The sequence below is a fragment of the Harmonia axyridis genome, chromosome 1 (assembly GCF_914767665.1).
Source record: "Harmonia axyridis chromosome 1, icHarAxyr1.1, whole genome shotgun sequence".
NCBI lineage: Eukaryota > Metazoa > Arthropoda > Insecta > Coleoptera > Coccinellidae > Harmonia > Harmonia axyridis.
In genome coordinates this window covers 80,296,526-80,310,293 of record NC_059501.1, presented here as the reverse complement: position 1 = coordinate 80,310,293, position 13,768 = coordinate 80,296,526, and the positions used below count along the sequence as shown (strand labels likewise).

At 36.1% G+C, this 13,768-nt stretch overlaps 1 protein-coding gene across 5 annotated transcripts in view; it reads left to right on the top strand.

The window, feature by feature from the left end:
• LOC123678346 (sodium/potassium/calcium exchanger Nckx30C) overlaps positions 1-13,768 on the top strand; it is a 91,628-nt gene that overhangs the window by 50,460 nt on the left and 27,400 nt on the right. For all 5 annotated transcript variants that reach the window (XM_045615358.1, XM_045615349.1, XM_045615342.1 and 2 more), the window contains one exon: positions 1,055-1,269. In XM_045615358.1, the coding sequence (XP_045471314.1) occupies positions 1,055-1,269 (215 nt within the window). The remainder of the gene's footprint in view (positions 1-1,054; positions 1,270-13,768) is intronic.

Below are 13,768 nucleotides of genomic sequence, written 5' to 3'. Positions count from 1 at the left end.
ATTCTTCGATTTCATTCTCATCCAAGATGATACACCTTACAAAATCATATAGTTCATTACAAGTTAACAGAACATCAACATCTGGCTGTTATTTTGTGTTCTATTCCATCTTCGATAGTTTTATAATTTTCTTTGTTCATTTTCTTCTATAATCTTTTTGTTCAATTCATATACTTTTCTTGTTTCATGTAATATTGAATACTGAGTTCCTGCAAACTGTTACTCTTCGCAGGAACTGGAAAACACCCCCGCAGGAGGAGGAGTGACGTCAAATGAGAGGAAGAGGAAAATTAGTTATTAAAATTTTTGTTGGGGGCGGTATTGGAAAAATTTAGGTTGAGTGGGTTTGAATGAGATGAAAGGAGAGATGGAAGTTTGTTATTTTCAAGTAGACTAGTTTTTTTTATTTTCAAACATCGGGATCACATCCTCAGAACCATAGAAAATTGAAGAAAAATATCGGAAGAATCATACTGAACATTTTCATGATTACAAATTTGATCGGGTTGAGATTTTGCGTGTATATGTAGATTATTAAAACTGTGCATAGTGTGTCCAGAACCATAGAAAATTCAAATAAATATTGAAAATAAATAAGAGATACTAGATGTTTTCGTTATTGCAAATTCAATTGGATTAAGATTTTGTTTTCATAAATAGAATGGCGAATTAAATCTTTTTGCACAATAGTGGATAGCACACCTAGAATCATAGAAAATTCGAAAAGAATATCGAAAACCATAAATCAAATTTTGCGAACAGAACTATAGATAATTCAACCAGGATATCGAAAAAAAATTGAGAGAAAAGCACTGATACGAGGTCAGGAGTATTTGAATGCTTGTTCAATCAGAGCCAATTGCAACTTTACAGACCAGATATGAAGCCTTCAAGTTGCAATTGGCGCATGAACTGATCCTGACTTCGCGTCGGTGCTATCCACATTTTTTTCCCGATATTCTTGTTGATTTTTCTTCGAAACATACCTCGATCAATACGAATTCCCCCACCAGCCCACATTTCCAAACTCTGATCTTCCCGATGTTGTTTCCAGGAAAAGTAGACGAAAAGGCAACTCAGCTTCACGCCATAGCGTCTCTAAAGGTGCTACTGGACGCAACGAAACCCCAGAACGGAGCAGCCTCCACCACAGCTTCGAACCACTTGAGCAGCACCTCCTCCTCCAAGCAGGAGACTGCCCTGGCACCCGGGGCCCTCGCAGACATCCCCAACGGCGTTGCGGGATCGCTGACTGACAGTCTGGACGCTGTAAGTACATTCGCGATGGAATTGAGGCGGAACAATTGTTTCTGGAAGGCTTTCAGAACGTCCCGACTAGAATGTCGGGGATTTTTCAGATAGAATATTTAAATCTTTGTGTAGGGACAGGAAATGTAGATGATGAGGGAAGAAGAGACGTGAGTAGATTTCGTGAATGATTGTTTCTTGGATTTTTGTCGCTGTTATGTCCCTGTTTCTTATTCTATGTTTTCGGGGGGAGTAGATTAGTTTCCCGAAAGTTAATACTTTCGTCTTTTTCTCTTCTTAAAGGTGACTGTTTGACTTTTTCTGATATTCTTTTCGACCCCCCTGCTTAGATTGCAACCTGTCAATACGGTAGAGCAATACTTTCTTATTATTTCAGAAAATATGTAAGATATAAGAAATTCATTGCAGTTAAATGATTCTGCTGAGCATAGAAGACATCTGGAAATACATTAACACGGTGTCAGATAATCAGTAATAGAACGTCCAGTTCAAAATAGAGAATGTCTACAGTAACCTCAAGTAACCTGAGTTTCAGAGTACAGTTTGATTTCAAAAATTTGGAATTAGTATAATCTAAAACAAGTTGCAGAAAGGGCTCCTATTCCAACACGAATGCGAAATTCGAAAACGAGCGATGAAGAAGCGAGTTTTCGAAGGCATGAGAGTTGGAATTATCTTCTGAAACTAGTATTAGATAATATTTTCTCTATTTCAGTCAAGTTTTGTCGAATATTATCGAAATTCAATGAAAGATTCAGATTATACATCCTAGTGACTTTTGTATTGTATATGGATAGTTGGTATGACTGTTACGAAAATTAGCAGCTTACGGAATTTGCATTTAAATCGTACGTTTCAAATTCAGGAAAAATTGATAATTACGCATTAAATTCTTGAATTATGTCTGACCAGAATCAGAAGAAATTGCGAATAATGTTGCAAATCATTTCAGTATATCCAAATCATATCATATTGACAATTGACGTGTGTTGAAATATGATAGGATTGGAAGTCAGTGTAGACAACCACAAAAAAAAATATTACCGAAAACAATGCTGTAATGAGTTCATTACAGCACCATTTTTAGTACTGTAATGAACTCATTACGATTCTGAAATAGGGAAAATTTTATATGGCTCTAATTTTGGAACCGATCAACCAATTTTGAAGATATTTTGTAAGATTGGTGACATTAGAGACTTCAGTTTGTGGCAAAAAATTCTATCCAGAATTCCACGTCCGTAATCAAAAATTTATTCTTTCTTAAGGCATTAAAACACAACAAAAAACAACACTCCTCATTTTTGTTCAAAGCATTTTTATTTAGATTTCGAAGGAACCTCAAAAACGCTTTCAGATCATCCATCAAATGAAATGGCACAATTTTCTATAATTATTTTCTGACCACGTGAAAGTTGAAATTATCACAAAAATTTTTTACCGAATTTCATGTTCAAAATATTTGGATAGTAGAATCCAAAATCAACACATTTGAAACATCAGAATAAATAGAAAAGTAATTGAATACTCATAATAACTAAATTCAAATGCTAGATAGGTAATCTAAATTCCTTTGACAATTGAGGTTGATAATTCTTTATTCAACTCAATTTTGAACCTTCAGATTCACGAAATGAAATTATGAAATGAATTTTTTATATCTTACAAAAAATTACTATCGTTAGAGTTCAATTCAAAATTAACTTTGGTCGAGTTGGAATCGAATTTAATTTTTTTCTTCTTACTCCGTCTTACTTCAATCTCATTCTCCTCTTGGATAACTCAGAAAATTCTTCATTGCCCACTGTTCAATCTAGTATGAACTAATTTCTTCTTCTCTTCAGTATCGTCGAATACTTTTCTTTTATAAATTAAAATTTTCTACCCCGAATGTTCACAAATGTCCCTGCAAATGTCTCCAAAAGAAAGCATGCAATTTCTGCTCTGATGAATTGATTTAAGAAGAAGCAAGTTCCCAATATTACATAGCAGAATTTCATTTCGCTTTGTTGAATATTTTTCTTGATTCTGGTATTGAACAATATGAATGTAATATATTGTATATTGAGAAACCAAATTTAAAATTACACCTATCGTCAACACAATAGTGCAAGATATTCTAGGAGTCATGCAAGAACTAAAACTTTATCTGAAGCAAAAAGGTTTGATCTACTGGAAATGCTGCCTAAGTGGGTTCCAAAAACTTGTGAGTACTAGGTGTGTGGACGTCTGTCGTCTGTATCAATGTTCAATCACTGAAATCCATTGCAAGCTGAAAATCTGGCTATCCACTCCACTGACTTGCACAATTGATGAATGTAGTTTTCATGTTTGTAGAGTAGAATTTGAAAAAAGTTGAATTTGGTAATATATTTGGATTTTTTGTAGCAGGGGCGCACAGATATAGGCAACGTAGTCTACTCGCAACTGAAATATCTCTGGGGGAAATTTTTTTAACCAATTTTTGATTTTTATAAAAAATCTTCAAGTGTTATATTATATTTGAAAGAAATACAATTTCGGCAATTTTTCTTTACAATTTTCACATTCTTATTCGCAACATGATTATTATAGGTAATTGATATATTTGTCGAAAATAGTGGTGATATGGGTATGGATGAATATTATACAGGGTGTTTCTAAATTGGAGGTAGCATTGAGTAATTTTAAGAAGGTCCTTTAATCTTTATGAATCACCTCTACAGATAGAGTTAATGAAACTTATATTCATCACAGCTTACTAACTAGATCTTATAGAAATTTGGAACTTCCTGAGGTTTATTGGAAACTTTTTGGGATTATTTTTCTCGAAATTAGTAGCAGAATCAACAAAACTACAAGAAATCTAAAAGTGTTGTACTAAACAAAAATTTCTTCTCGCATTTTTTTCATAGTGCTGAAGGAATGAACCGGACTCTGTTCTAAAAAAAATTGGACCCTGTATTTTTGCACATAAAATTAGCATATCACAAAATGAATGCATTAAATTGAAATATCGATGCCAAATTCTAGTTGAATATCAAATAAATTGTGAAGGGAAGGTGCAATGAGAAAAAAACTTGAAAAAAAATCACAGTTCAACACCTTATATTTTGTAATCAAAGCATCTGCAAGGCAGTGTTTGAATAAATTTTTATTTACGTCTTTTAATTTAGGAACACCCTGCATAATCATTTTGTATCAATTTACAATATAACAATATTACACATAACCCGATTCTCAGCCTGATCGGATATGTAGCTACAGAAATATTGTGTTTTTCTTTTTTAATATTCTTATTATATATTCTATAGTTCTGAGCTTGGAACTGTGAATGAGGCATTTTTTTTTCAATTTTCTATAATTCGGGTTACAGAATCAACGTGAAATTTTGCACAAATCTTAATATTAGTATTTTACATCCAAATTCAAATTTTGGATTGATTCGGTCTTCATTCAATGGAAATTCGTTTTAATATAAATCAAATGATGAGTTATTTTATTTCTACTCTTAAACAGAATAACTGTCATTTAATTCCTATCAAATTCGAATTTTCCACCAAATTCAATATACAGTTTTGAAATTAACAGAAAAATAATATTTCGATAGGAAATATTCACGGAACCCCTAGTCGCATCCTTTTCATTATAAATCTGAAGTGCAGCATTCGAGATTCGAATGTACCCGGAAATAAGAGACATTGTGACATAATGATAAAAAACCCCTCGCATTCGCCATTTTGTTACTGAACTCATTTTTGTCCCGAAACTGAATTCTCATTTTATAAGGACCGAGGTTGAAAGAAAACTATTGATCATTCATAAATAGATTTCAGTACTTTTCGCAATTATGAAAAATTCTTGTCGATTTTCAAAAAAAAAAAAGTAGATTACCAAACTTTCGAAACAAACCTAGATCAACGCGGGGAATTCACTTCACCCTTCAAGAATCCACAACCCTAAATCAGTGTTAACCCAACCACCAAGGTGTTAACTCAAACCAAACGTCGACTAAACTAAACCGCCCCTGTGCAAATATTAGCTTCGTATTACAAACATTCACCTTGCCCTAGCATTAAATCACTGAATGCATATCCATTCCAATTCAGACAGGAATATTCATGTTTGTTCCATGCGGTTCTTCCTTGAGAAATCTTTCATTTTGAATGTCTTGATTAATTTTTTATCAATATCGAACTTTCGAGATACTGAATCAAATAACTCAATTTTTCTATTTATGAATGGGATGATTTAGGTTCAACAAATTACCATTCATGCTGCAATACATTCCATATTTTGAATAGATTTTTCAAATTTGCGGAATTATTGATATTCAATAATTATTAATATGAAAAATTCGAGTGAAACTCGAAAACAAATTTTCAATATCTTCATATGGATGAAAATAATTGAAGGAAATTAACATGTATATGTAAAATAAACTCTGCGATGTTTATGCCAAGATTTAAGAGAATTGTATATTGCTTCAAAAATGCATTGACCTTTTCAGTATAATATTAGCATTATAATACCCAAAAGATTATCGATACTCTTTTACTTCAACAAAGCACATTCTCACCTTGCTTGTAAGTCAGTTAAAAGATTTTGAAAGTGCTGACTAGATTTTCCAAATTGACGAGTGATTTCTTTATATAATATATTATAAGACGATATTGTGAAAAAACTTTCAGTCAAACTCCACCAAATACTTATTATAAGACGTATATGATTTCTTCGATTTATTCACGAATTATAAACATACCTTATACAGGGCTCAAACTTTTTGCATCATATTCCTTATATTCTTGAGTTTATTCTGAAAGATAAGTAAGTGGTTTTTCTCCATGTCCAAGAGAGAATTAAAATTAGATAACATATTTTTCGGATTCTAGAGAAAAATTAGTAGTGCTTGATGGTCTCAGATACATGATTTTTTCGCTTTTAGAAGGAGATAATCGTTTTCAAAGTTTCCATAGACGTTTCAAGAGAAAATCATGCATGGTACAGTTGAATATTTATCCGGGCTACTAAGACTCCAATCTGGAGATACCAGCCCACACCATAATACCTGAGCAATTACTACCCTAAGGCCTGCATTACACTTAGGCTGGACCAGCCTGGCTGGTGCCACCCGTCTGGACCAGCTGAAATCTGTAACGGATTGTTTTGAAGCAATATGAACACACCAAGCTAGTTGAGAAGATTGTACCCGTTTGACTGTTGTCATTGCTTTTTGACTCTGTGCATAGCGGGCTTTAGGGGCTTAGTAAGGCCTTTTTTCATCAAGGGTTGGATAAATGGTCAACAGTACCTTGATCATTTGAGGGATAACATGATATGAGCATTAGGTAATCCTGACATGTATTGGTTAATGCAGGATGGAGCGTCTGCTTTTACTTCAAGTATCGTCAAGGAGTAATTGAAAGAGGTATTCGATGAAGGTTCCTAGGTATTGGCTGAGTTCCTGAGTGAGCACCAAGATCCCCTAGACTTAAATTTTTGTGAGTACTACCTCTGGTGTAGAATCAAAAACATGGTATTTGAAGATTGAAGCGATAGCTTTGACTGAGTTGAAAGTAAGAATTGCTGGACAGTTGAAGCAGTGAATGAGTAAGGATTATGCAAAAAAAGGAGCTTGCAATAACGTTGAAACCTCAAAAAAGTATTTTCCCATAAGACATCTATGGAAACATTGAACTCGATTATCTTCTCTTGAAAGAAATCAAATTATATATCTAATACCATTAAGCAGTACTAATTTTTCCCTAGAGTCCAAAAATATATTGTCTGGTTGTTATCTTATCTTGGAAATGCAGAAAAAACACTTTCTTGTCGAATATTTAAATTTTCTTATGGATTTCTTAAGACGAAGCTTATCTTGCAAAATGTTTTAGCAAGCTATGGCTCTCCTTTCGAGAGTTATAAGCCTTGCAAATACATTACTTCATTAAGAACCGCCCTGTATAACAACTTCATTCAAACTTATTTGACCAGAAAATATATTTGGTCGGTAGTCGTTACCCTGTCGAAGTATCTTACTAACTAGATTGTTGATTTATATATCTGAGGGGGTTTCATTGCATCATGGTCTATTGTTCTCCCAAACAGTTCTAATGAACTCCAGTATCTGGGATGACTTCAGTCATTCCTCACTTCTACAAGTCTCTTGTCCAGAGCATTTTTTGCGTTGGCTAGCGATGGCGAGGCATTCCATCACAAGGTGATCCGGAGATTCTCTTCCTCACAGAATCTGCACTATTTGTTTTCTGCTATACTCATTCTCATGAGGTGCTTCCTGAGGCGGCAATGCCCATGAGGAATCCTGTGAGAAGGTGTAGCGTATTCTTATTAGATCTAGAAACTTCTTAGATCTTGCAGTATCAAAGTTTCATAGAAACTTGTTGGAAACATCCAACCCAGAAAGATTCCGCCAAAGTGTTTCTCTTACAGTTTTTTCCTTCTCCTCTTGCATGCAGGTTCATTTACCTATCCCACAGAAAGGTTCTGGGTCAATGAGTGGATTTTCTGCTCCGTTTCTGGCGATTGTGTTGGCCTTTCCATTTCCTTTAATTCGCGATTGACCGGGAACCCAGACTAAAGCGACCTTGTTATGACGATGATGCTGCTAATAAATTGAACTTTGAACTCTCTGTAAAACTGTAACCAACAACCGTATATCAGTATGACATATATAAAGTCACATGGAGGAAGCCCAAATATTTCGATTATACATGGATTGTCCAATTTTCTAGTAATTCCTTTGTGGCCAGTGAATTTATTGCCTAACAATATTTTCAATTAAACCCCGGTATTTTGTGGATCCATCAACCTAATGAAAAAAGCCTACGACAGCTACATCGTTTCTGTTTTTACCTATGGCTTGGAAACCATGGCAATAACCCAAAAAGCAGCAGAACAACTGAGAGTTGCACGAAGAGCCATGGAGAGAATAATGCTGTAATAAGTCACCTTTAGGAACAATATACGAAATAGCCAGATACGTGATAGAACCAAGGTAACAGATGTTTTTAAAAGAGTAGCAAGCCTACAATGGCACTGGATTGGCCATGTGGCGAAACAGGGGCAGGACAGATGGACCCAGGAAGTGGTACTATGGAGACCAAGAGGGACAACAAGAAGTGTGGGCCGACCTAAAAAGAGATGGATCGATGACGTCAGAAAAGTGGCAGGAGGACTGTTGATGAGATTGGCAACAGATCGTATAGCATGGAAAAACCTGAAAGAGGCCTATATCCGACAATGGATAAACACGGGCTGAAGAAGAAGAAAAAGATTTATTGGATCCACTTCAAAGAGACATCTAGCCAAGCGTTTTTATGGACTAGTTCGAATGACTTTGGATATACTGTACTTGGTTGTTCCCAAAGAATGGTCATCTTATTCCTTCATTTCCGAAATCGGAAATACAAACCAAAAAGATCCTTAAGTAATAGGTTTTGAATTGACGGTGCCTAACCGCCATACCTAACCTTACTTTTTCTAACGGCTCATGCTTATAGGGTTATAGTTCACTCCTAATATCATTATCATCAGCTTCGCCGAATAATAATTCGAACAAATAGTTTTCAAACTGTACCAATAGTACAGAATCGATAGACGCTTTAACAACATAATTCTACAAAACGAAACAGAGTGACCAATGATTTTCAATCCAAATGCAAATCGCCATCATAAAATCCCTAACACATCGCCAAACTCCAACGCCTACAACCATCGACACTAATCCCCCTCGCATTATTCGAGTACGCGACACTGGTCCTTCGACCTGCATCACAGTAACCACTCAATTCCGAACTTCGGAACGTCGGACGAGTGGTTTCCGCACACCGACCCGATCCCTCTATCGGAAACTCCGTAGCGGGGACCTCGGCTTGAAGCAATCTAGACGATAACGCTTATCTATGCCAGCGCCGCGATTCGGATCGATGCGGACTACAAATGAATTACGTGCTCGAGCCTGATTAGATTTGCATACGCCTCGGGGATCGCCGGAGAAGCGCCGCGCGAAGCTCTCGAGTTATGAAAAATCAGCAAGACTGGCGGGCCGCGTTCTTTAGAGATGTGAGGATGAGGATGGCGCGTTTGGGTTGGAGGCGGTGGGATTTTGATGCGGATGCATGTTGGCGAGTAGGTTTGAAGGTGTTGGGGATGTTGCTAATTGAAGGAGATCTTATGGATGGTTGTCTTTAGTTGTTACATTTTAGATGATTAGGTTACGTATATACGAGTAATATTCTCTAATTATCGGATCTTCCACGTTGATGAGATATACAGGGTTGTACCATTCTACATCTACTTTTCAACGATAATAAGAATAAGAAAAGAACTGACACACAGGTGATTTCAATTCATACATCCATTACGCCCCAGGAGATCACATAAAAAGGGTGTTTTTTTCGAGGTATATAACTTTAAGTTGGCATTACTGTTCGAGATGGCGACCGATTCAACAGCTGTCGAGTGATTTTTTCTGAGTTTGGTTTGGCAATTCATTAAGAATAGACTCACGCCTGAACAACGCTTGCAAATAGTGCAATTTCATTTCGAAAATAATGGTTTTGTGCGGAATACGTATAGCGCACTACGTCCATTTTATTTTGTTTAGCGATGAAGCGCACTTCTGGTTGAATGGCTACGTCCACAAACAAAACTGCCGCATTTGGAGTGAAGCTTATCCTCAAGTATATGTCGAAACACTGTTACATCCAGAAAAACTGACTGTTTGGTGCGCTTTATGGGCTGGTGGAATCATTGGTCCGTACTTCTTCAAAAACGATGATGGCCAGAACTTTACAGTCAATGGTGATCGGTATAGAGCCATGATTACTAACTTTTTCATTCTTGAATTGAACAACCCATGATGTCCAGGAGCTGTGGTTCCAACAAGTCGGCGCAACATGTCACACAGCTCGTGCCACAATCGATTTATTGAAAGACACGTTTGGTGACCGCCTAATTTCACGTTTTGGACCTGTGAATTGGCCTCCAAGATCTTGTGATTTAACACCGCTAGACTACTTTCTGTGGCGCTATGTAAAGTCATTGGTCTATGCGGATAAGCCACAAACCCTTGACCATTTGGAAGACAACATTCGCTGTGTTATTGCCGATATACGGCCACAAATATTGGAAAAAGTCATCGAAAATTGGACGTCCAGATTGTATAACATCCGAGCCAGCCGTAGCGGTCGTATGCCAAAAATCATATTTAAAATGTAATGCCACAAGATTATCTCGCGGATAAATAAAATTCATGTCAATCGAATAATCCATCGTTGTTGCAATTGAAAGTTCTATAGCTCTAAAAAAAACACCCTTTATTATCTATAATTGAATCCTGGTTTGTCATACAAAAATAATAGATTTCTGTTTACTACACCTTATAGAAATCGTTCGGGCCTTTTGTCTATAAAGTTTCAGGTTTTGGTTTTTCGAAATTTTTCATCAATATTTCTCATGGTTCGGATAATATGCTTTCCAAGCTTGAAATTATTATTTTCTAATTACAAACGAAATTTCCAGCGTATCGAATCCGTAAAAAGGAACTGTTGTGTGTGCCTTCTCCAATTTTCTTTAAGAATATTCCATAGTTTATTTTTGGTTCTGAATATATTATAATACTTAAAATCTCAACGTTGTCAGTTTTGTGGTCCCGGAAATGTAAAGTTTTTTTATAGCCTTTTTAAATTTTCTATGGTTCTGGTTATTCCAAGTCAATCAACCTGAAATTTCATATAAATCTTTAAACATCCACTTTGATTCATAATAGGAATATTCATCATCGAGTCTACATTATTATCACAACTGAAATCGATTGGCTTGGAATATAGCTAATCAGAATTGCAACCAACTAATTTGATGTATTGTTCCCATACCTCTCTCACTCAATTCCCAAGGAGGTCATCGATCATCCCCATAAATCTAGCAATCTTCTTAGGAGCTTTCGCGATCACATTGTGAGGATCAAGAGCTGGCATACCCAAGGGAATGTCCTTGAGGCAGGCAAGCTTTGGTATTTGCACATTATTATTTTGCAGATTCCCTTTTCCGATTTCCAGAGTTTTCAAATTGCATCTATTTACTCGCCAAAGAATGTTAATTCTACAAAATTCATTGTCTAGTGGTCTTCACCAGAAGAATGTCTTCATATTTTGAATAACTGCTGTACAATGGTACAATGGACTTTTGCAACACCACAGAAGGTTTCGGGTCCAACATCACCTGCAATTCTGTTCAAAAGAACAAATTGAATCATCCCTTTATACCGTGAGAGACATAATCTTTTCCAAACTCGACGGTAAACGATCTTGAGACCGTGAACATTCTCTTGACGAACAGCTGACTTCACCTCGATTTTTTTTGCAACAATCGTATCAGAATTATCTCAGGGCACCACAACGGAAACCTTGGAACATTGCGTGAGGAAAGATAATAACAAAACTGAAGTCGTAAAAGGGTTATGGGTTTCTTACAAATATTGATCTCGTATAGCCAGAACCAGTAACAATTTATATATACCTGCACACGATGCCTGTGGGAAATTCGAACGAATTGAAGATTGCCCTTGAATTTATGTCAGATAACTTTGAACTGGCATCAATAATTCCAGATTACAGCCAGCCAAATCAGTTTTACTAGGGAGATTTGGGAATAGGGCGTATCGGATGTGGGTCGTCCCCTTAGATCCGAGAGGAAGTATGATATTGGCTTGAAGAGGATAAGATCTTGTTCTTTTTCATCATTACTTCATCGTTATGTCTGTTGAGGAATCTTTTTCGATCTGCAGGCTGTTCAGAAATGAGGGGATTGGAAATGATGTTGATAAAATGAGAAGGCTGTGACGTCAGGAAGTCAGGAGTTTTCGGTGCTAGTTCGTTCATGTGTTAATACTGTAAATTGCACTATTGGAGACCACCTAACTGGTCGATAACTCTTGGTAATTTTGGGATAGGAGAATGATTTAAGTGTTGACTGAATCGAATGGTCCGAAAATGATGAGACACTCTTTATTTATTTTAAAGAGAATGCCCCATTTTTATGTCATACTCATAATTTCCATGAAATTCTTATTTCGAAATACCCCACTTGTCATCAATTGTCTGATGGAGTTTTTGTCGTAGCCCACTACTTTTTTTTTAATTTCATCGTTACAATGGTTTAAACTGAAGATCATGTCTTGAGAAAAGTTCGAGATGATTGTACAATTTTTTTTATTGTATTTCCGAAAAGTTTTCAAGTCTTGGGGGAATTAACGGATCTTCCTACACGTAGTTCAAAGGACACTATGATATTTGAAAAATTATCTTTGAAAAATGTCAATAAGTTCGTTCATTCAAATGGCATGCCCTCAATTTGTTTGCTTTTTGGATACCCTAGTCTTCATTTTTTGTTGAGACATCGCCGGCAACGATAACAGTGGTGCAGAGAACATCAACATTGGAATGTGAAATGGCATCAGGAATTTCTGATTTTTCTTTGTACCTCCAATTCAGGAACATCCTATGGTGAGAACAATCGAATAGGTAATCAGTTAAACATTCTGCGAAAAATTTTTTCGATTACTTATCAAGAATTAGAATTTGATGGATATTATAAGTATGACATAAAAATTGGACATTCTCATTCAAAAAACTGGATGGTATCGTGTTTTACCACTGCCTGTAGACACAAAAATAATTTAAGCTTATGAGCTGAGTATGGTAAAAGAAATGTGCGAGGTTCAAGACGTGGTAAGATGGTAAAGAAATCGAAGAAGAGAATAGTGAGACCATGTAAATAGAATGCCAGATGATATGTTAGCTAAGATAACTCAAAACTAAGACTCAAAAATAATTTAAGCTTATGTGCTGAGTATGGTGAGAGAAATGTGTGAGGTTCAGGACGTGTTAAGATGGTCAAGAAACCGGGGAAGAGAATGGTGGGACCATGTAAATAGAATGCCAGATGACAGGTTAGCTGAGATAGCAAAAGAAAAAAAGCCGAATACTACTAGTCCAGCTGGACGACCAACTATAAGATGGTATGGAAGCATGTCTTCATCATCTCAACTCCGTCTGGAAAACCATTGATGCAAACAAAGGACCTTAGTCCTAATGTAAGGGGAAGAAGAAGAAGAGCTGAGTATTGTCGATTCTGTCAAAGACTTATCGACCGATCGAGCACTATTGACTCACCCTGTATATTGTTTCTTTGGTCCACTCCAAGGGTTCTATTTCGGTTCAAGATAAATGAAAAATTCAACAATCTTTATAATATAAAAGTAGTGTGTTTCCATCTAAATCACTCAAGAATTATTTTTAAATCCTAGAGAACACAGAGATGATATCATTCCGCATTTTCTCTGAAAATTAAAATCCGCCGAGACTGCTTTTATATTCCCGTAGGTCCATCAAAATAGCCTCACAAAGAGTATGCTACTGAAAATACACTTTTGAAACCGCCCTTTCCATGCTTTCAAGTTAATTTTGCACAGAATTATATTTTTTTGGAGGAGCGCAGC